This window comes from Lipotes vexillifer, unplaced genomic scaffold (genome assembly GCF_000442215.2).
Source record: "Lipotes vexillifer unplaced genomic scaffold, Lipotes_vexillifer_v1.1 scaffold343, whole genome shotgun sequence".
Lineage (NCBI taxonomy): Eukaryota > Metazoa > Chordata > Mammalia > Artiodactyla > Lipotidae > Lipotes > Lipotes vexillifer.
In genome coordinates, this window is record NW_006777506.1 from 2,351,774 (window position 1) to 2,376,394 (window position 24,621).

General features: G+C 36.6%; 1 protein-coding gene and 1 non-coding gene across 2 annotated transcripts in view; both read left to right on the top strand.

Moving 5' to 3' along the window:
• The window catches only part of PLA2G4A (phospholipase A2 group IVA), a 161,548-nt gene extending 140,821 nt beyond the window's left edge, over positions 1 to 20,727 (top strand). Inside the window, exons 16-18 of the mRNA XM_007451152.1 lie at positions 8,168 to 8,363; positions 9,873 to 10,030; positions 20,120 to 20,727. Coding sequence (XP_007451214.1) covers positions 8,168 to 8,363; positions 9,873 to 10,030; positions 20,120 to 20,251 — 486 coding nt within the window. The 3' untranslated portion in view covers positions 20,252 to 20,727. The remainder of the gene's footprint in view (positions 1 to 8,167; positions 8,364 to 9,872; positions 10,031 to 20,119) is intronic.
• Positions 3,331 to 3,403, top strand: TRNAE-CUC (transfer RNA glutamic acid (anticodon CUC)). Its single transcript has one exon. It is a non-coding gene; the product is annotated as a tRNA-Glu (tRNA).
• Positions 20,728 to 24,621: the final 3,894 nt, after the last annotated feature.

The following is a 24,621-nucleotide window of genomic DNA, read 5'->3' on the forward strand; positions in this document are numbered from 1 at the left end:
AGAGGCCCGCGTACCCAAAAAAAAAAAAAAAAAAAAAAAAGAAGTAGTCAAGTTGGACCAAATTCTAAGGCTCCAGAATGAAAATGTAATGTTCTTCTCTTTTCACTAGCTGCCTCCTTTGTACACACTGTGTGTGTACTTTGTCCTGTGCTGTGTGCTATGTGCTGTGCACAGCAGTTAATGGTAAAACATAGTTCTTTTTTTTATAACTATGTAATATCTTTGTTTATTTTTAAAATTTATTTTTATTTATCTATTTTATTTTTGGCTGCATTGGGTCTTCTTTGTTGCACACGGGCTTCCTCTAGTTGCAGCGAGCGGGGGCTACTCTTCATTGCAGTGCACGGGCTTCTCATTGCAGTGGCTTCTCTTGTTGCAGAGCACGGGCTCTAGGTGCGCGGTCGTCAGTAGTTGTGGCACGAGGGCTCAGTAGTTGTGGCTCGCAGGCTGTAGAGCGCAGGCTCAGTAGTTGTGTTGCATGGGCTTAGTTGCTCCGCAGCATGTGGAATCTTCCCGGACCAGGGCTCGAACCTGTTTACCCTGCCTTGGCAGGCGGATTCTTAACCACTGAGCCATCAAGGAAGCCCAAAATATGGTTCTTGATCTTGATAAAATTTTAGCTTTTGGTAGGGCGGAAGACTTTTATACACAAAGTCATTTGGAAGGAAGTTAAGTAACTTATTGTTAAATAGTTACTTGGGTTTATATAACTAGGTGTGTTATAGGCGATCCATATGAAAATAGATTGGTGTGTCCTGGAGTAGATGAACAGGGAAATAAATGAAATAGGATGAAAATGGCACAGAAATGGCAATGAGCACATCTGAGGAGTGATCTGATTATAGAGTGATAGATATTACACTCCAGTTAGGAGTTTACGGTTGGATGATAGCAAACAGAGAATCAATGAAGCATTTCCAGCAAATGACTTCATGAAATTGGAATTTTACCATGATTAATCTGATAATGGAAAGTAGGATGAATTGGAGGATGGAGAACAAAAGATTAAAATTAAGAGAGATTTACTGTAATGCAAGCATAGGACAGTGAAGTACTGAACCAGGGCAGGTGACTGTGAAAACCAAGAGCAGGATTTGATGACCCATAAGCAGCAATGGCAGGTTAGTTTCAATGGATGACGCTACCATGATAGTTTAGAAGCTCATTCTGGTGGTAAGAGAAGCTGATTATTCATTTCGCCAATGGGAGTGTAAAATGTCAAAGCCATCATTTTATATATGAATCAGAGCTCCACTACATTAATGAACTGATATTGGAAGAAGGTTTTAGAATATTACTTTGTACCTCTAAAAAGAACCATTGTACTTTGTCTAGTTGTTAAACATACTTTGATTCACTATTTCCAATTAAGAAGAATACTTGTAAAACATTTGGAAATTTGGAATATACATCAAGTGCTTCTGCTATTCGTAGACAATGGCTACTGATATTCTGGTTTTCACTTTTTTTCTCCACTGTGTGCGTGCGTGCATGTGTGTGTGTCTATCAACACTAGAGTCATATATTTTTGCTTCTTTCTACTTAAAGTTACATTGTGAGCATTTTACTATGCCATTAAATATTTTAAAAAACATAATTTTAAGCACAGCATGATATCTTTATATGTGGTTATGCATGAATTTATTTAACGATGCTCTCTTTTCACTATTTAGGTTATTGCTATCTTGTCACCTTTTTCCTCTAATGATCATCCTTGTGCATGAGTCTTTAATCACACTTTTTATTATTTCTTTAGTTGGCTTCTTAGATATGCATTAGTTAAGATTTTTAATAAGTATTTCCAGATCACTTTCCAAAAAAGCTGCACCATTTTACATTACTATATTAGATTGTACATGCAAGCCCTTGTTTCACACAGCTTTGCTGGCATGAAAAAAATATTACAGCTGTGCATGCTAATAAATGTGCTTTAGAATTATTTTGTCAGTTCCTTACATCCTACCCCTCTTCCTCATATATGAATATATACTTTAACTATTGGTTAAATTGGTTATTGGTTAATATATCCTTTAACCAATAACAATTGGTTATTGGTTAATATATCCCTTAACTAACCTTTAACTATCCTTTAACTACTGGTTTAGTATAGCATGAAGCCTATAATTCTGGAATGAATCAGAGACTTAATATAAAGGAAATTGCAATATATTATATGTAATACATTTTTTCCTCCAAAAATGAACTTCAGGAAATTCAAAGTGAACAAAATGAACTTTTCAGGCTCATTTGGAATACTGAAAATGATTTTTTAAACTTATGAGTGTTGTTATATAGAGTGTCATTATAATAATATTCATTTCAATATGGATCTAAAAGATTACTCGTCTATAATTTTTAAATTAATAAAAATATACTATTAATGCTAAAGTAGAATGGTTATTTTAGGTATAATATTGTAAGGTTTAAAAATTGAATCTACATCAGAGTTTTTGATAGAAGGGGAGAAGCTCCAATGCAATACCTGGATATAAGCAATATGATTTTATTAAGGTGATTAAGTAGTGAATAATTTTCTATTTTTGAGACTAAAATATCGGTACCATTTGAAATTAAAGAGTAGAGCAAAAAATTAGAACCGTTAACTTTATTTCATAAGCATTTCATAAGTATAGTTAAATCTCAGATTTTGTCAGGGAGATAGAGAATGATGGATATCATGGCTTTTGATAAAGGCAACAAAGTTCATATTATATTTTATAACTGGCCTTGAAAGGTCATGACGTCAATGTCAGTGATACTGGAGTTTTTTTTGTTTTTTTTTTAGATTAGTGGGCACACACCCTAATAATAGTCCAAATATAAAGAGCCTCATGACTCTAAATAGTGTTATTAAATGATTTAAGGAAAACAGCTCTGTGTTTCATTTTGTCAAGTTTCTTTTTGTTAACCATTTAGTAACTTAGATATATGCTATCCAAGTTCATTTAACCAGTAGGATCCATCCAGGGAAAATTTTAATAGGATTTATCTTTAATTTTGATCATAAAAATAAACCAGGGTCTTCATATTCAAGTCTGCAAAATAAACAGACTAAATTTAAGGGGGAAATAATTTTGGATGTCTTGAGGAGAAAACAAGGAATATAGGGAAATTTAGTTTACTACTGGAGAGTTTTTTCCTTTACCTTACAAAATTTTATGGAGAGTAATAGATTTGGGTTGTTATGCCATAAATTATATTATTTTATATTATGTTGCTGTATATTGGACATAAATCTCACTGTTTTTCAGGCCTTTTAAAATGCTCAATGACCAGAAGCCAGAACAATGGGTTCATTCTCTTAAAAATAAAAGAGAAAGAAAGGGGAATTCCCTGGCGGTCCAGTGGTTAGGATGCTGCACTCTCACTGCCGAGGGCCCAGGTTCGATCCCTGGTCGGGGAACTAAGATCCCACAAGCCGTGTGGCACAGCCAAAAAAAAAAATAATAATAATAAATAAATAAAAATAAAAGGAAAGAAGGAAGGAGAGGAGGCAATGAAGGAAGGAGAAAAAGAAGAGAGAAGCAAGGAAAATTTTAAATGAGCCAGTCTTTACAAATTATAGAAGCAATATATCTAAATTAACTTTATCTCCCTATATTTTCATTCAAGGTCAAAATTTCATTTACCCACAAATAACACAGAAAAAGAATCTGTATTTTTCCACACTAACTTGATTTATTTATTGACCTTATGGCATGATCCTTGGTTTAGAACCTCTGTATATGATGTACTTATGGTTTTTAGGTTGGATGAAACCAGCATGGCCAAACCAATCCAAGTGTTAGCTCTGTGGGCGTCAGTCCACCATGTCTGATGAAAGGAACTGCATGTTATTAAATGAAGCATTTACAGATTTACCTCTTGTGTTAGTTTCCTGGGGCTGCAGTAACAAACTACCACAAACATGGTGGCTTAAAACAACAGAAGTGTATTCTCTCACAGTTCTGGAGGCCAGAAATCGAGATCAAGGTGTCCTCAGGGCCACACTCCCTCCAAAAACTCTACAGGAGAATTCTTCCTTGCCTTTTCCAGTTTCTAGTAACTCCAGGCTTTCTTTGGCTTGTGGCTGTGTAACTCCAATCTCAGCCCCTGTCTTCCTATGGCCTTCTCCTCTGCGTGTGTGTTCTTGTAAGAATATGTGTCTTTGGATTTATGGCTCACCCAGCTAATCCACAATGGTCTCATCTCCAGACCCTTAATTACATTTGCAAAAACCCCTTCTCCAAATGAGGTTGCATTCACAGGTCTTGGGGGTTGAGGGCATGGACTTGTCTTTTGGAGGGCCACCATTCAACCCATTACACCTGTATTGGCCATGGAGGATCAGATGCCTTGTGATGAGGAGACATACCCAACATTAATTTCTCCTTACATATTTTGGTGAATGTATAGTAACCTCTTAGTGAAAAAGAACTAAGGAGAAGTACAAAGTGCTCTGTAAATTCTGTACACTGTTAGATATAGAAAATTATTTCATGTCTATTGCATTATAAAGCTCTTGGAACCTAATATAATACATTTTTTGGAAGTGGGAATGACCATAACCACAAAACAACGAATTCTAAAATTGTTGTTTATATTCATTGTATCTTATACAATTATTGCTTCAATAATTTTTTTAAATTCTGTAAATTTATTTACACAATTATACTCCATACCTCTCCCCAATCTAAAAATAGATTTTGAATAATGAGAAATATCTTAGAAAACACATAGCCTAGGTTTATACAGAAAAAAAACCCTCATTTCCTCTAGAGAAAAGCTAATTTATTATACATATATAAATTTAATTTAAGTATATATTTATTTACATATATAAATAAATTAAATGGCACATATATGCCATTAACACTATAGTTTGAATATATTTCTGTGTTATTTAGATTGTTTTTCCTATCCTTCAAGATGTTTTAGTACTTAAAAATGAGCACAGATATCTTACAAAGTATCACTTGGAAGGACACTATCAAGTTTTTATCTCCACAGAAAATCATTTTAGTTAGTGCTACGTAAATTTACCATGAATTAGCCTGTGGAAATCTGAAGTGTCTGAGGTGTCAAACAATAACCAAAATGGATGGTTAGAACACAGTTCTGGCGTATTGCTGTAATTTGTGGAGCAGCAATTTTTTTGCTCACTGCATTCTTCTAAAATACTCCTTTCAAACTCATCTGCTCTACTTATAGTTGTGTCATTGTTTCTTAACCATTACAGACAGAGCAACAAGACATCAGAGAGGAGATGGCTTTTCCATCCTGTAATCACTGCCTTTATAGTCATCAGTTTTTAATCTTTTCCATGTCAGGATCATATAAGGAAAGGGAAAGTTTCCATCACTTCCTGATTCCAGTGTAAAATATTTATCTAAAAATAGCTCGGTCTTTTACCTCACACAATTCCCCTTTTCCTCTTTCTCCACACATCCACACATCACTGGTCATACCCTTGAGTCATGTTTGGAAACACCAGAAAGCTCCTTCTTTTCCTTGTTCTCACGCAATTCCACAGCGTGAACTTTTAGTTTTATTTTGATGTTGAATAATCCCTAATGAATAACTGTGAACAGTGCTAGACAAGAAATAACAGGCTGAATAATTCAACTGAACAGGAAGAAAAATGATTTAGAGATAAAAGTTTTCTCAAGTTTCAAACAAGCAATTATTCATATATATGTATGGGATTTTCTGTAAAATATAATCACATTTAGCTTAACAGTTTATGAAACAAATGCTTTAATATAAATCAAATCCTTTGTTCTCCCAGATTTTTATTTCTCAGTAAATGGCATTGAGAGAGTCGATCAACTTAAAATTCACGACATTCTAGAAGCATCAGGAACAGTGAAAGTTCAATGAAAAACATATTTTTCTCTGAATTTAAGGTGCTATTTTACTTTTTTATTTTATTTTTTTATTTATTTTTAACATCTTTATTGGAGTATAATTGCTTTACAATGGTGTATTAGTTTCTGCTTTATAACAAAGTGAGTCAGCCCTCTTGCGTCTCCCTCCCACCCTCCCTATCCCACCCCTCTAGGTGGTCACAAAGCATAAGGTGCTATTTTAAAGTACTTGTTTTCTTAAATATAAATTACTGAGTTTTTAAAAATACATGATCTCATTTAATCTTCACAGCAATGTTCAGGAAGATAATAGCGCTAACTTTATTTTACAACTCATTTATGTATATATGAGTTGCTGAGAAATAAGAAACAGCTGAAATGTAGATAAAATAGGATTGGGAGCCTGCTATTTCAAGGATAGTACACAACCTGGTCCATGTGCGTTTGTTGTTACTTATGATCCCTATGGTGCCATTAAGACAGCATCACTGCATAATTCCTCCCACAAAATAATTTCTTCCCTGTTTAGCTGTAGTGATAAGCGGTTTGTCTCAGATCACCGAGCTTGCAAGTCAAGATGTGCTGGGCCTTTCAGGCTGCACAGCCCAGGCATGAAGCCATCCATCATGTTCCCTGCCTCTTCCATACTGCACTATCATATCTATTTTTTATATTTCCCATTGATTTATAATCCCTAAGTATCCAAGGACAGCCTCTCTCTTATGCCTAGAATATAGGTGCTCACTTATAACGTTGAATGAATTAATAAGCACTCTGAGGAAATAGTCCAGGTATACTGCAAAATCTCATGGCAAATAAATACTTTTTTCATAGCATTTGCCACAGTTTTAAACCTGAAGTGTTATTTGATTACTATCTCTCACCTACCAGGCTATGTACATCCCATAAGAACAAGAGTTTCACTCAGTGTTATGTCCCCACCTCCTACCATGGAACTTAGATTGGCAACTAATGATTATCATTGAATGAATCAATGTGATTACAAGAGTAGTTAAAAAACTTAAGATGATAGTGATCATTTCCCTAAAACTTCCCTCCTTTAGGGATTTCCCCAATACCATTGCTATCTCTCTTCCTTTTTCCTCTTTTCTTTCTTCACTTTTCCCCTTCCATCTCTTTTCTTCTCTTTACTGGCATTTATTTGTCAAATATTTGTATAGCATGAAATGACAGGCATGGTTCTAAATACTGCACTCATATTAATTTATTTAATTCTAACAGCAGTCTTATGAAATATGTGCTATCATTGCCATCTTTACTTTATATTTGAGGATATTGGGTGTGGAGACATTAAGGAACATGCCCAAAGTCCCAGAGCCTGCACTTTAACTCAGGCAATCTGGCCCCGGAGTTGATGCATTTCCCACTACCACAGTCTGCTTCTTATTTGTCCCTTTTGCCCTTCAGCTGCATTTCAGTAGAAATAAGCTCTATTCGCTGTACCTCTCTGTATTGATTTATGTTCATTAGTTTAAATGTAATTATTTTTTGTGTTTACCCATTGTGTTAGTCAGCCTTGATGCAGAAACAAACCTGAAACCTCAGTAGTCGACAGCAACCTTGCATTTCTTGGTCACGTTACATGTCAGTGGATGCAAATCAGCTCTGTGGCTGTGGGCCAGGTGTCTTCTCATTCCAGTAAGGATGTATTAACCTTTTATCCGGAAGGAAGTTCATATGTGGAAGCAATGACAATCTGCTATGCCCATTAACTAACTCTTGGTTCCTCTGTATGGCCAATTCTTGGCCACTGCACATAGAATAACAAATGATGCCAGAAGCTCAGCTTCTTTTCATAAACAAAAGCAAAAAAAAGAAAAGAAAAAGAAAGCTAATTCAGGGCAACTCAATGTTTTTGCATTCAGAAAATGTATTAATTTTAATCAGTTTTGTGGAGAACATGCAGGTAAAAAATCAGTAACAGAGTGCTCCTCATTCTGTTTCAACAAATTTTTTTGACTCTGAAGGGTTTAAAAGCATTCACTTGGCTTATAAATGCCCAGAGCTCATAATATATGCTTATTTCTCTAGCAGTTGCATCGACGTAATTTCATTCAGTTCAGTTCATTAATAATTTTTCAATGCCTCCTATGGAACTAGCCCTATACAAAAAGTTGACAAAATAATAGTGAGTTTGTTTATGGAGTAATTTTATATATTTTGAGATTGATAAGCTTCTTAAGAACAGGGTCATTTTTCATCCTAGCAAGGAGCATACTGCTAGCACATAGTAGACACCTAACTACTATTGAATAATGTGCAGACCAACTGAACAAATGATCTTTCCCTCTCTTCCATAGGAACTTCTACTTGCAGAAAAGTGGGCTAAAATGAATAAGCTCTCCTTTCCAAAGATCGATCCTTATGTGTTTGATCGAGAAGGACTGAAGGAATGCTATGTCTTTAAACCCAAGAATCCTGATGTTGAGAAAGATTGCCCAACTATCATCCACTTTGTTCTGGCCAACATCAACTTCAGAAAGTACAAGGCTCCAGGTACATTGGGAGTTATATTCTGTGAAGCAGAAATCTGATAAAGACTAACATTAAGCTGGTTCATGCTGACACTGCCATACCAGCTATTACAACATTAAACACTTCCCTTACCTTGATAAATGGCTACTATCCTGAGACCCCGAGTACTCCCCCTCTTTCTTAGCCCAAGATCCCCTGGCTCCTTATAATTCAGAAACTGAAGGGTGAACAACTAGCTCAGTAAAAATCTCTGGGGCTTTACTCCACAACCTCAGATTTTATTTGCTCTGATTGAATGGTACCCTTGTCATAGGCATTGTTAAATATTTTAAATACTACCCTTGTAAGGGAGGCTTTGTTTCAGAACAAATCATGCAAAAAATTCTGGGAATGTTAACTGGCCATAAAAATTAATGTTATCTAGCAGTACGATATGGCTAGTAATTTCAGCTTGCCATGTTATATATTCCATTAAAAAAAAGAGAATCAAATTTAAGGCATTTTGTTTTGCCACATCCAGAGGAGTCTATAGACTCTGCTGTATCCTGGAAGATACTGATTAACAAAAGGAGATCTAGAGATTGACAGGCAAGATGCTAAATGCCTCAAAATCATATTATTTTAGGACCAGAACATGTAGCTATGAAAGGAAAGACAAAAAATAGTCATGGAGACTATGGAGAAGACAGTGATCTTCTTCTAGATAGTGGAGGGAGTCAGAGAAAAAAATCAAGAGAGGTGGAGATTATTATGTCATACTTCAACACAAAAGAAGGAAGACCTTGTTGGCATTTTTAGTTATTGAACGGTGGAATACTTAAAACCTAGAAAATTTTGAATTTTCTATCACTATTAATTCTCAAAAATAGGATGTGGAGGGGATTCCTGTGACATGAAGACAACTGATTAATGTTTGGATTTGGATTCTACCAGAAGCATATTCCAAGCAAAGGGTTCAAGTGAAAATGGTTTATTTGGGTGAAGTAGGAAACTTTAGTAAGAGAGCAGGGAACTGATCAAGGGAAGAAAGGCAGACAACAAAAGATGTGTTAGTAAGCTGCTACCACGAGGAGAACCTGATCCTGCTGGAAAACTCTAGGAAATGAAATAGAACCTATGGTCTGGAATCATCCTTCCCACTTACACAGCAAGCGGCAAGGGAACTGGGGAATTTATATACCAGCACCATAGAGTCTTTGGTTGACTGCTTCCTGGGACAGAGTATTATTTACTGGAATTTCCAGCCTGATGCTAGTGAGCAAAGCATCCTTGAACAGTAACAGGGAGGAGCAGGAAGCTCTTAGGCACAGAGATGCTGATATTGGCAATTGGAAGTTGCCCAGTCAAAGCACACGAAAATGGTCAAGTCCAGGAAATATAGGCAGAGGCCTAATAATGTATACTAAGAATTATATGACCCCTGAAGGGGCTACCAATGTTGTGTTTATGGCTATTTGTATGTTTTATGCCCTGGATTTTAGAGGTAATTTGTGGTTTTCAAAATAACACCATTTGAGACTCTTATATTAGGTGTTCCAAGAGAAACTAAGGAAGAGAAAGAACTAGCTGATTTTGATATTTTTGATGACCCTGAATCACCATTTTCAACCTTCAACTTTCAATACCCAAATCAAGCATTCAAAAGGCTGCATGATCTGATGTACTTCAATACCCTGAACAACATCGATGTAAGTATATCCTACAATCATTGACAATGTCAAACACTTTCATATAACATGAACATAGCAATACCTCATTTTAATTAATTAAAAATAAAAATAAGGTTTATGAACGACACCCAAACTGTACCATTTTATTTTTCATGAATTATTCTATTAATCTCCAGAAGAACCCCATAAAATTCACAAATAAGAAAACAAATGCCTCCAAATTGGCAGAGTCCACATTTTATAATATTATTTGATTGAAGGATAGTTATCCTCAGCTTCTTTCCCAAAGTATCTAGTGTATTTCTCATATGAAACAATAAATTTTAATTAGGAAGAAAAGTGATAAAATGGAAATATAAGAGTGAGAAAGTGAGTGTAACCAGAAGTATAGTTAATCTGCAAAAATAGCGTGACTTTTAATGGATACACTCATGCTTTTAAATGTCTTTATTTTTGTGGATCTTAGAAATGTCTCCCAAAGTAGCAGTCTCTCCATTTTTAGCCCTGGAGATATCAAGTATGCTTTGCTTCAGAAATATAAGAAACAAGTCATTCTCTTCAGTATTATTCCAATCACTAGTTTATCTGCTGCTAAAATTCTGTCTCTGTATAAAATTCTTTAGCTGCTAACTCACCATTTAGGACCACTGTTGTGTAATTGGAATCATGTTGGCTTGCGGTTCCGCATCATAGTGTCTGACAAATGGTTATCAGTCGTAAAAGCCCAAGTTCATTGGCCTAATCGGATTTTGCACATTAGAAAAAAAGAATAAAAGAAAAAGAAAGAAAGAAATCAAATGGAGAGGGAAAGGTATCATGCCTGATTTGTCAGTCTTTTTGGAGACTGTATGAATGGAGTAAAAGAATGTACCGTGCGAATGAATCTTCCGTGCATATGAGATTTAATTACATTTTGTGATCTAATAGAATACTGGCACATCTAGTTTGCTTATTTGTTTAGTTTGGTCTGAAACTAGTAATGATCAATTGTGTGCAGTTACAACAGTTACACCATAATACGTTTGTTAATCAATGTCTTTAATTTTTGTAAGCATATAAAATTTTTCCCAATAACCTTCAGTTTCTGCAACTCTAAAGTGTTTCTTGTCAGCCTTCATTTGTGAATATGTGATAATTCAAGTAAAACGCACTTAACAACATTTATAGAATATATCATTGTCTAAATAGATTTATTCCTTTTCTTTTTCTTTTATATTATTCAGTGAAAATCTGAAATCCATATGCTACATTGTTTCTGTGGTGATGGTGAAAATTTAAAGAATATTAAGAGAAAACCAGCATTTTAGTCTATGATTCATAGGGAGCAAACAGACATTCTCAAAATGGAGTTGTGTTTTATGAAACCTCATGCTGTTAAAATAGAAAAGAACTAAGGGTTAATACAGGAGTAATCCTATATTTCCAGTATGAAGCCAATAAACTCAAAATTATATTTTGTACTCCTTGGGATGAAATGTATTAAACTTGATCAGTTGTCCTAAAATGGAAAAAAAAATAGCTTATAGGAATATATAAATACTCTATTGGACTTGGGAAAATAAAAGGACACATACACAAAAGTATATCTGTATATAGACATACATGTATATGTACGTGTGTGTCTATATATATGTAACTTACACAACTACATTTCTCTCATTGTTTTCAGTTTTGGTTTATGTAAAACCTTGTAAGCTATTGTCTGTAGAGAATGGTATAGTTCTATTTATATATTTTACAAACATTCTTCAAAGTAATTTATTTGACACATAGATGAAACAGTTAAAGCCTGAACAAAACCAGACTGAATTCCAAAATAACTGTACTGAGCTCATCAGATATAGATTTTTCACAAGCCGTTTAATTAAGCAGGTTTTAATTGCTCCTAAGAAGTTTTCTGACACAGTAAATAAAAGCAAGGTCATAGACTTTATATCATGTTTAGCTCTTAGATGGGCTATTTGTGTGACTTTGAATAAGCTACTTAAACTTTTTGAGCCTCAGTTTCCTTACCTCTGAAACAGGTGTCACAGCACCTATCATAGTGGCAGTAGTGAATCTTGAATCAGGTGATGTATGAACAGTGCCCTGCAAACAGAAGCTGCTTAATAAATTGGAACCATAACTATGTGTGTCTATATCCCGTACCACAGTGGACATTTGCAAATGCCCAGAATTAAGAATATAGACAAGTCAATATAGATAGTGGCAGCCTAGGCAGTAAATACATATATTTTTTGAATAAATGAATGTAGGCTTCCTCTTAAATTATATGACCATTGAGACTTCTGTTCAAGTGATTCTTGGTTGTGTGTCTGTGTGTGTGTGTGTGTGTGTGTGTGCGCGCCTCATACCCAGGTAAGACTTCAGTTTTCACTGACATGTATCTCTCCCTTGATGACTCCCACTCCCTGCTTTTAACCAGGAAAACACATTTTATCAGAATCAAAGCTTCTTGGTAAGTGATGATAAATAAAGAACAGCCAAACTCTGAGGTAGGATGCTGGGTCACTAGGCTCAATCATGAGCCAAGTCACTCATTTTCACAACGATTCGACGAGAGTAGGTGACTTATTCACGCTGCAGCAACACAACACATGTTTACTTGCCACAGACTGTTGGAAGTTTTTACCAATTGTGGACACTGTGTATATAAACTCTTCTAATGCAAAGACATCTGACCGCCAATCCCATGGAGGCAGTTTTCAACTTTGTGGCCACCACCACCGTGACTTAAGGCAAATTTTCATCTTCAGTTCACATTCTGACTTAATTCTTTACTTTGAAAATGTCAACCTGTCTCTGACAGCTCTGTTGCAGTGCTTCTGTTGCTTCATTTTCCCCAGAGATTCTAGCAGCCCTGCTTTGCTGAAGCTAAATTCCAGTTCATCTTTAGAGAACTTCTGTTCTGTTTCTGCTTACTTCATGACAGCAGTCTGGGTTTCTCATTAGTGTCGGGTTTCTGCACTTACTCAGTCCTCCCAAATTCCTTTTCACTGAATGTTGCCTAAGTGCTTTTTACAATGGCAGCATTTCATGGGGGGTTTTTTTGTGTGTCTTTTTTTTTATTTTAAGAAACCTAACATATAGTGACTTACACTGGTAGACATGTGCTATGTGGAAAATGCAGAGGCTTTCGAGTTAAACCAAATTGGGTACTCAGATTTTTGCTTGTGCCTCTTCACTAGGTGACGTTGGGCATGTTGATTAACCTTTCCAAATTTTACTTTCCTCATTTGTAAAAGGAAACAATGATACAGATTTTTATAGGATTGGGATGAGGATTAAGTAAAAGAATATAATTTAAGAGCTTGGCGCGTACGAGACACTCAATTGAAACAGGTAATCTGTTAGTGATAATAATTATTATCCGTGTCCAAATTTATCTTCTGCTTTTAATTATAAATTTAAACCCTTTAAAAACAATGACTTGCCTTATTTACCGTGTATCCTCCAGAGGTACTGATCACAATGCCCGACACCTAAAATAAATATGCAACAAAATTTTCATAAGTCATTTAAAAAATGTCATCGACTTACTGGCTGAAACTGTTGAAGAGTTTAATGTAATAGGAGGAACGAGTAGTGAGTGTCAGGATACAGGGCCTGTTGGTGGGAGGCAGATGCCTGACTGTGGAGAATCTCCAGGCAGTGTATGCCTGGCCAGGTAGTGTGACTACATGCTGTACCCGTAAACTACCACCTCGATCTAGAGGAAATACACTTTCTGAGGTCTCTTTTCCAGGACCAGTTATCACAGGAAAATGTACTGTTATGCAGTCTCACTCATTCAGTTTATTCATCCAGTTGGCATATTCTAAAGACAGTGACAGCTTATGCCAATGCTGCATAATCATGAGCTTTTAAAATTCTTTCTCCAGTGATCCTGTAAAGTGTTAAATATTAAGTGTTAATTAAAATGAGGAAAAGCTTATATCCAGAAGTACTGGTATTTACTTCTTCATTTACTGATATTTCATCATCATGTTAAGAGTGTCTAGGTACAAGTTAAAGTTTTTATCTTTTACAGAATAATTTAGAAGCTTATTATGTATCATAGCCTTATTTTTTTATGTCATATCTCTAGGCATTTCTTTTTCTTTTTAATTGAAGTATAGCTGATTTACAATACTGCGTTAGTTTCAGGTGTACAGCACAGTGATTCAGTTATACATATATGGATATCTATATCTATATCTCTCTCTATATATGTTCCCTTTCAGGTTTTTTTTCCCTTTTAGGTTATTACAAAATATTGAGTATAGTTCCCTGTGCTATACAGTATGTCCTTGTTGGTTATAATGGCCTTCTATATCAGGCCCAAATTCATTTACCTTTAATGCTACCTATAATCTTTTTATATCTTATTTATTTATTAATTCAATACATATTTATTGAGTATCTACTGTGTTGTATCCTTAGGAACTAAGGATACAGCAATGCACAAAACAAAAAGAACAAGAAAAACTTTTGAGTGCTTAATATAAGCCAGATATTTCCTTTTCAAATATTCAGCATTCACAACTGGCCTATGAGGTAGGTATTTTTTATTTCTATGTGAGGAAACCGAATCATGGATTATGTAGGCTGATTGCTGGAAGTCACATTGTTATGTTGAGGAGCTGAGATGGGGCCAAAGGTTTATTCTCGCTCTTTCCTCCCTTTTGAACCATCTATCTTTCAAGAAGCCTTATGTCCTAGTATACCGCAAACACAGCTTCCTTTCCAGCCAAACCACTTCCCAGATGTTTCCTGTACATGCCATGACCTTCCATCCTCTGCCTCTTTATGAGATTATCCTTTTACTGAGAATGCCCGGTCTTTCCACTCCACTTATCAAATCCTGCTTGTCCTTCAACTCAACTCAAATCTCATTGTCTCCATGAGTTGAGCTTTATCCTGCTTAATTGACCTCCACTGAGCACCTTCTGGGCAGTCATTAATTTCACAAATTTTTATTCTTCCCCTTCCGTGTTCTAAGTGCTGGGATAAAAAATGACAAGACTACTTAAGACCCCTACTTTCATGACACTTTATTGGGAAGCAGGCATTAGCCAGTAAATCCACAGTAATTTACTCCAGAATATCTTCTTGCATTCTGCTATATTTATAATTTTTATTTCTCTCTCAAAATATACCGTAACTTTCTTTTAAGGCTCATTTTAAATTTTCTGTTGTGCAAATCCAGTACTTACTTTTGGAGCGCTTCCAATCTCACATCTCTAAATTTGTTCCTTTGGGCGAAAGATTACATTTTCATGTTTTCTTTTTTTTCTTTATGCTTTTACTGCCAAATATTTAAAGGATCCGGCAAATTGGGAGACTATTAAATGGCACAGGTAAAAGATGACACCAGTCTTATTTGGGGATAGGTGATAGGGATGAAGATGGTTGAGATATAAGGACCCCTGCAAGGATAAAACTGACGGGAAGGATTTGGTCTCTCAATGACTTTTGGGGGGCAATGAAAGAGGAAATTAGATGTAAACACTATTGACGATTACTCCTAGTATAATTTTAAAAAATAGGAAGACTCAAATATAACGTATCGCCTTTTCGAACACATCTTATTGTACCATGTGTCATGCCGAAAGGTTTGAATTTAGCAACTGATGTAATGCTGAGCTCAGCCACTTCTGTTTACATCACAGGATTATACATCAGGGGTCCCCAACCCCCAGGCCAGGACCAGTGCCTGTTAGGAACCGGGCCGCACAACAGGAGGTGAGCAGCGGGCAAGTGAGCGAAGCTTCATCTGTATTTACAGCCGCTCCCCATCGCTTGCGTCGCCACCTGAGCTCCGCCTCCTGTCAGATCAGCAGCAGCATTTGATTCTCATAGGAGCGCGAACCCTACTGTGAACTGCACATGCGAGGGATCTAGGTTGCGCGCTCCTTATGAGAATCTAATGCCTGATGATCTGAGGAGGAGCTGAGGCGGTGTTGCTAGGGCTGGGGAGCGGCTGCAAATACAGATGATCATTAGCAGAGAGGTTTCCTAGATAGAGTCTGCTTGCAGACTCATATCAAAACCCTATCAGTGAGTGGCAAGTGACAATCAAGCTGCATCTTACGGAGTAGACTGGACATAAGCAACACACTTTGGGTGTCACTGTCTCCCATCACTCCCAGATGGGACCATCTAGTTGCGGGAAAACAAGCTCAGGGCTCCCACTGATTTTGCAATATGGTGAGTTGCATAATTATTTCATTATATAGTACAGTGTAATAGTAATAGAAATAAAGCGCACAATAAATGTAATGCGCTTGAATCATCCCGAAACCATCCCCCGACCCACCCTCCTGCCAGGTCTGAGGAAAAATCATCTTCTATGAAACCAGTCCCCGGTGCCAAGAAAGTTGGGGACCACTGTTACACATCACAACAAACGGGTAATCTGAAAAACCTGGTTAATGGTTTCACAGTGTTAATGTGCCACCTAGTGGTTTGACATGCACATTCTAATTGCATATTTGGGTTTTTCAGTTATAAATGTGAATATCCATTTTCCTTTAAAAGAATGGCCTGTTTACTAAAAACACCTTCCAAGGGCCAACTATGATAAACCCACTAGTTCATAATATTGATATTGTTGATCTTTTTGTGCTCATGAATTCATTGTAAAGGAGTTGACAGCAGTCACGATTAGCACAATGTCTCCTGCAGTTTTGTTTTGTTGAATATATTTTAAAGCTTTTTGGGTGTTTGGAAAGTAAAGAACTGATTTTTAGTTTTACTTGGGTACTTCTCTGCAATGAGGGTTGGTGTGTCTCATGTTGCTTTGGTGCTCCTTTCAGTAGGAGAAACCAACTGAAAACTTGCTGACATGGTCTCTAGAAAAAGAGGGAGATTATTAAAAGAAGATGTAGTAGGACACATTTGATAGCAGAATTGATTTGCTGACTTTTACCATATAATAAGCCCGCTATTGGCTGTACATGGTGCATTTGTTTCTAGTAAGCCTTACAGCCTCACATCTAATTTAAAGCTCACATCTAATTTAAATTTCCTCACATATGGTCAGCTTAAAAATACCAACAATAAATAGATGCTAGTGCCTCTATCAAGGTGTCCTTCATAGGCTTGAAGCCCCCTCCTCTGTCTCCATAGAATTATGTTTCCCTTACTCATGGGAAAGATGGGGTCAGCGAATATCTGCTTTGCTTAAAAGGCTCAGTAACATTTGAGCCCATTTTTCCCAGAAGACCATTATATATATATATATATATATATAATTATATATATAATTTTATATTTACATGTTATATATAATTATATATTTATAATATAGATATATAAGTATTTATATATTTATTTAAAATAAATATGTGTATTTTATATTTTCCCCAGAAGACAATTATATATATATATATATATATATATATATATATATATTTATATATATATAATTGTCTTCTGGGGAAAATATATATAAAATTAAAAATCATAAAGCAAACAAAGGTGTCACATTCCTGTGATAAGTCCCTCTTTCTAGAATATGACAGTTTGTTTGAAGTTAGCATTAGAGAATAGAGGGCCCTGCCCGTTGGGCCTTACATAAAGTCACAGAATATTAACTGCATGTTAGTGTCACCCAAGTCAAACATTTCTCTCCTCCAGGTACTGAACCCAGCTTGCCCAATTAGATTGGACGTGAAATGGGAAAGCCCTACTGTGCACATATCTCCAAGGCCAAGAGGGCCACACCAGCTCTGAGTGAGAGGGGCCAATGGTGTTCTAAACTTCTCAGACTTGCCAAGTATTCCTGCCCATGGTAGAGGGCTGAAAAGCATGTGTATAATACCTTAACGTGGCCTCACAACCCCTGGGGAAGGGAAAAAAGTGAATCGTGGCATATTCATGTGACTTGCCTCTGGCCCCGAAACTTCTATCTCATTAGTGGATATATGTATACGTGTAACTGATTCACTTTGCTGTACAGCAGAAACTAACACAGCATTGTAAAGCAACTATACTCCAATAAAAATTACAGAAAAAAAATAAACAACGATGCAATTGTATAGTCCTATTCTGAGAATGGAGTCTTCCTGATTTTGTCAGGGTTCAAAAACAGCAGCAGAGGGGCTTCCTTGGTGGCGCAGTGGTGAGAGTCCGCCTGCCGATGCAGGGGACACAGGTTCGTGCCCCGGTCCGGGAAGATCCCACATGCCGCAGAGCGGCTGGGCCCGTGCGCTATGGCCGCTGAGCCTGTGCGTCCGGAGCCTGTGCTCCACAACAGTGAGAGGCCCGCGTACCCCCAAAAAAAAAAAAAAAAAAAGAAACAGCATCAGAGCCAAGGTTGCTATCCAGGCCTCTCTTCCAAAAGCCCATTCCCATTGCTCTGCAATAACTGCTTCAACCAAATTCCAGATTTTCTCTTCATTCCAAAAGTTCCTAACTAGGTTAACATCATACCAAAAAAAGTATATGATAATTATAATAGCAATTCTTAGAGGTTGTATTCACCATTAATTTGGGTATATGCAAAGATTATTCTGAATAAAGAATAGCCATCATCAATAAAATCACAAAGCATGGTGTTTCCTAGATAGAGGACATCCATGTTTTATAACTGCATTTGTTTCACTGAGGAAGCAGGACAGTTCTCCAGCAATTTATTTTCTCATTAGCATTAGGGAAAGTCTTGTACTTCCTTGTGGTCTCTCATTTCTGCTTATCTACTAAATATAAAGGACATAAATTCTAGATTTAGTAATTACTTATTTCTTCCCTCTTACTACCTTCCCCATGAAGGACAGAATGAAGATAAATTTACCATGTTACACATATTTTATTCCCTATTTTATCAGCAAAAAATCTGAAACAGGGGCTTCCCTGGTGGCACAGTGGTTAAGAATCCGCCTGCCAACACAAGGGACACGGGTTCGAGCCCTGGTCTGGGAAAGGACCCATGCTCCACATGCCGTGGAGCAACTAAGCCTGGGCACCACAACTACTGAGCCTGTGCTCTAGAGCCCGCGAGCCATAACTACTGAGCTCACACGCCACAAGTACTGAAGCCCGTGCACCTAGAGCCTGTGCTTTGCAACAAAAGAAGCCACCATAATGAGAAACCCATGCACTGCAAGGAAGAGTAGCCTCCACTCGCCGCAGCTAGAGAAAGCCCGTGCACAGCAACGAAGACCCAACGCAGCCAAAAATAAATTAATAAAAATAAATTAAAAAAAAATCTGGGACACTCCCACAACAGTTCTTTCTCTGCTGGGGGAAGGAATAGTATCTGGATACAAACTGAACAAGAGTGTAATGTGCACAGAGAAAGACAAACATTATATGGTATCACTTATATGTGGAATCTAAAAACGTACAAATGAACTTATTTACAAGGCAGAAATAGACTCACAGACATAGAAAACAAACTTATGGTTACCAAAGGGGAAAGGGGGGGGGATAAATTAGGAGTTTGGGATTAGCAGATAACACACTACTGTGTGTAAAATAGATACAACAAGGACATACTGTATAGCACAGGAAACTATATTAAATACCTTCTAATAACCTATAATGGAAAAGAAACAGAATAGATAGATAGATAGATGATAGGTAGATAACTGAAAAAAAAAATATATATATATAACTGAATCATTTTGCTGTACACCTGAAACTAACACAACATTGTAAGTCAACTATAGATCAATTTAAAAAAATTTTTTAAAGTGTAATGGAGATGTTGAATTTAAATATATACATGAGGGACTTCCCTAGTGGCACAGTGGCTAAGACTCCTTGCTCCCAATGCACGGGTCCTGGGTTTGATCCCTGGTCCAGGAACTAGATCCTACATGCATGCTGCAATTAAGAGTTCACATGCCACAACTAAGAAACCAGTGAGCTGCAACTAAGGATCCCACGAACCACAACTAAGACCCGATGCAACCAAATAGATAACTAAATTAAATAAATAAATAAATATATACATGCATGACTCAGATTTCTCTATTTCAAAAAGAATACTATAATAAAAAGATTAATTTTATATATATATATATATATTTATATATATATATATATATATATATAGACCAAACAAATGTTTCAGTGAGTTCAGAACAGCACTAATTATACATCTTTTGCCTCTATTCACAGGTAATAAAGAATGCCATAGTTGAAAGCATTGAATATAGAAGACAGAATCCATCTCGTTGCTCTGTTTCCCTCAGTAGTGTTGAGGCAAGAAGATTCTTCAACAAGGAGTTTCTAAGCAAACCCACAGCATAGTTTGTGTACTGGAAAGCTTAGCAATTTCTGATGCGGAGGCAGTCTGAAATTCCTTGACAACTGGATTTAAAAGCACAGGACAGATATTAACACTGGTCTCAAGAGACTGGTTAATACTCAAAGCTGCAGTTATTTAGCTGCATAGAATAATACCCTTAAAAGTTAGATTGACAGATGATGTCAATTGCGTAAAAATATACTTATCTACATTTTTATCAGTATGAATTTCCTGATGCAAATGTAGGGACATATGCTATATTTTTAGACATTCCTCACCAACTATCTTATGTGTTCCCTTTTTAAAAATGTGGTTTCTTTTTTAGAATATTTAAAGGTTCGGTCTCAATATGGAATTCTTTGTATTGTGTGTGAATGTAAGTCACTGACTGGATTTATTTGTGCCATGAGACAACACTATTTTTTATTTATATATGCGTAGATACATATATGAAATAAATACGTCTATATACAAATGAGCAAGAGGTAACTGAGGTTTTTTTTGTTATCTTTAATGAAATATTGCACCGTTGCTATGACAGATGCTCAGATTCATGGCTTTCAAACACAAAAGTTGTTAAACCTAAGCTCAAATGTGAAACATCATTTTAAATCATGGTGATTTTATTTATTCAAAGTGTAGAAAAAAATTTAACCACTTCTAGTTTACTTTGCTGATATTACCCTGTTTGTCCAGCAGAGAGCAGTTGACCTCAGAGAAGAATCCAGAAGAGTGACAAGGGCTGTATCTGCAAGGCTTGTCTTAGGGACAATCTGTATTGCATGACTGTGGTTTGTTACCATTGAACTGCTAAGGTTCAGAGTTAGTGTTCCATATATAAGGGCTTCCTCATTCTTCTTTTTTTGAGTCTACCTTTCTTTAATCTCTTTGTTCATGTCTCTTTTTTCCTCTCACATTTCATTTACATTTCTACTTGTGAAGAAAGACAAAAAATGAAACAGGAAGGGAACACTTGAAAGTTCATTCTTTCATTGGTCGATTAATGTACACAGCAAATGAATGCCCACTACAGGCCACCAGGCGTGTTGTAGGGTCTGGGGATACAGCACTGGACAAAACTGACAAAATTGCCTGCCTTCAAGGACCTTACATTCTAGTGGAGGTGACCAACAATAAACAATACAAATAAGTTTCTAGAATGTTAACGATAAGTCCTAAGGAGAAAATTAAAGAAGAGAAAGAAGGAGATGGAAAATATTGGGGCTGTATAATTTTAAATGGGGCCCTGGGGAAGATCACAATGAGAAAGTTACATCAAAGATGTGAAAGAGCTGAGGGGGCAGGACCTGTGGATATTTAAGGGAAGAGCATTCCCGGCAGAGGGAATAGCAAATGCAAATGCTCTTAGGTGGAGCGCCAAGCATGTTCCAGGAACAGGAAAGAGACCAATGTGCCCAGAGCAGGGTGGGAGGGGTAACTAATTTTCACTTATTTGTTCAAGACATGGCAATAATGTTTATATTTAATTTGTCCTTCAAAATACCCCTGTGAAATAACAAGACCAAGAGAGGTTAAGAGACTTGTCCAAGGTTAGTAAAGTCTGAGCTGGAGTCCTATGCTCTTGACCTCATGGCCTCTATATCACAATTGACAGTGCTTCCTAGAAACTAACTAGATGAACACTTTAAAGACTATTGATTATAAAACCGGAATGATCTAGGGTCCTTGCTTTTTCTTTGTTCACGTGCCTTCAGTTTCTTAACGCCAATAACAGAGGCTCCTTAACTAGTTCGGTGTTACCAATTTGTTCATTTATAAATTTGCTAGAGTTCTGATTTTATAAAAATACATTTTGATGACAAGTTAAATCTATAAATTTATTTTTTCATTCTATCTCTGTCTCAATGAATCACTGATAAGTGAAATGTCCTCTTAGTCTTCCTGCAAACCATCCACATGCCTCAGTGATTTGGGCTTAGTTCTTTGCCTTTTTGACATAAACATTTGCCTGTTGTTCATGCCCATGACTGGGATCCTACTTTACTTCATCTGGTGCAATCTGATCATTTTCAGGTAACTTTTTTGGTAAGTAATAAAAACCCCAAGATAGGGCTTCCCTGGTGGCGCAGTGGTTAAGAATCCACCTGCCAATGCAGGGGGCACGGATTCGAGCCCTGGTCCGGGAAGATCCCACATGCCGTGGAGCAACTAAGCCCGTGCGCCACAACTACTGAGCCTGCGCTCTAGAGCCTGTGCTCTGCAACAAGAGAAGCGACTGCAATGAGAAGCCCGCGCACCGCAACGAAGAGTAGCCCCCGCCCCCCGCCCCCCCCCACCACAACTAGAGAAAGCCCGCGCACAGCAACGAAGACCCAATACAGCCAAAAATAAATAAATAAAATAATTTTTAAAACCCCACCAAGATAAAAGTTTAGTATGTGTGTATGTATGTGTGTGTATGTATACATATACACATATTTCATTCCTTCTGAAAAAGAAAATTTTAGACACAAATACTTTTGTTCTAATATTTAAAAACTTCATAAAAATTTTTGGGTAATCGTTCCTCTTCCTTTTCTTTCCCCCCTCCTCTCTTTTTACTTCCTAAACTATTTGATCCTAAAACCATTAGGTAGGGCAGAGACAAGTAGGTGGGGGTGGGGGGTGGTCACAGAACCACAACGAATCAAAGTAGGACATGAGAACGTGAAGTGTCAAGGGGGCATCCAGGCAGAGGAAGAGCCCTGACAATGTAGATTGGTTACACACATGGCGATTAATTGAATAATTAAATGTATTAAATGTAGTGGAAGCCAGGTTTCTCAACAAATGATGAAGTTCTCAACAAATATGAAAATGAAAACCAGAATGTATTCTGTAGTATTAGGTTGAAATTGAAAGCATATATATATATATATATATATATATATATATATATATATATATATATGTGGAGAGAGAGAGAGAGATTCCCTAGGTAGGTCGGTGAGAAGACATAGGACCAGTGACACCCCAAGAACAAGGAGAACACTGGTGCCCAGATTTTGGCCTTTAAATCCCATTATTTACTAAAAGAAACCCAGGCTCCTTGGAGAATTTGGTTCCAGGGCTGGGAAAAGAAAAGTATACAATGATCCTAGACCATTTTATTCGTCAGAAAGCAAAGAAGTGCTCAAAGAATGATTGGGACATGTCAAAAACACAGAATCCAGATTGAAGGAACACCCACTGGCTCCATTGGGGGAGATTGAGCATTAAAATAAATATTGATAGGAAGAGATTATGACTCATTGAATAATATTGGAAACCATGACTCCATCTTGATAAATAGGTAAATAAGTTTATGGTTTAATATGGAATCAGATATTTACAACATCTCAAAGTATGTCCTTTTACAAAGTACTTATTTATTACAAAGGGAAATAAGAGTAACTTTACAATGGAGAAACCAGGCAGGCTAAGTAATAAAAATGAATATGATCAGTAACAGGACAAATTGAAATCTTGCACACCTGATACAAGGCAATGAGAAGAATGCAGCATCACTTCTGCAGTAGTCCTGTCAAAGATGTGTCATCTGCTTTCTACATCTGCAACTCTATTTCTGTTTCGTAAATAAGTTCATTTGTACCATTTTTTAGATTCCACATATAAGCAATATCATATGGTTACCAGGGGGGAAAGCCGGGTACGGGGGATAAATTGGGAGATTGGGATTGACATGTACACACTACTATATACAAAATAGATAACTAATAAGGACTGAATAGCACAGGGAACTCTACTCAGGGAACTCTACTCTACTCAGTACTCTGTAATGACCTATATGGGAAAAGAATCTAAAAAAGAGTGGATATAGGTATATGTATAACTGATTCACTTTGCTGTATGGCAGAAACTAACACAACAGTGTAAATTACCTATATCCCAATAAAAAAATGTTTTAAAAGATGCATCACCTGAATTTGTTCTTGAATAAATATCAGGAAAGCCCAAATGAGAGAAATTTCAAGCATAATTGTCTGTAATATTCAAAATTGTTAAGGTCAGGGAAAGACTAAAGAACTGTTCTAGATTGAAGATGAAAGAGACATGACAACTGAAGACGTTTCACTCTGACCTGAATTCTTGTTGCGATGAAGAACGTCATCAGGATAGCTGTTGAAACTTGAATGAGTTCTGAGGACTGGATCATAGTAAGCTATCATTATTAAAATCCTGATTTTGATTGTTGTATTGTGGTTATGTAGCAGATTATCCTTGTTTGTATTAAGTACACATTAATATTTTTACGTGATACAACATCATGCTGGCAAGCTACTTTCAAATGACTCGCCAAAGAAAAAAAATATCTTCGAATTCTACTTGTGACCTTTCTGTAAGCTTGGCACTATTTCAAAATGTTAAAATT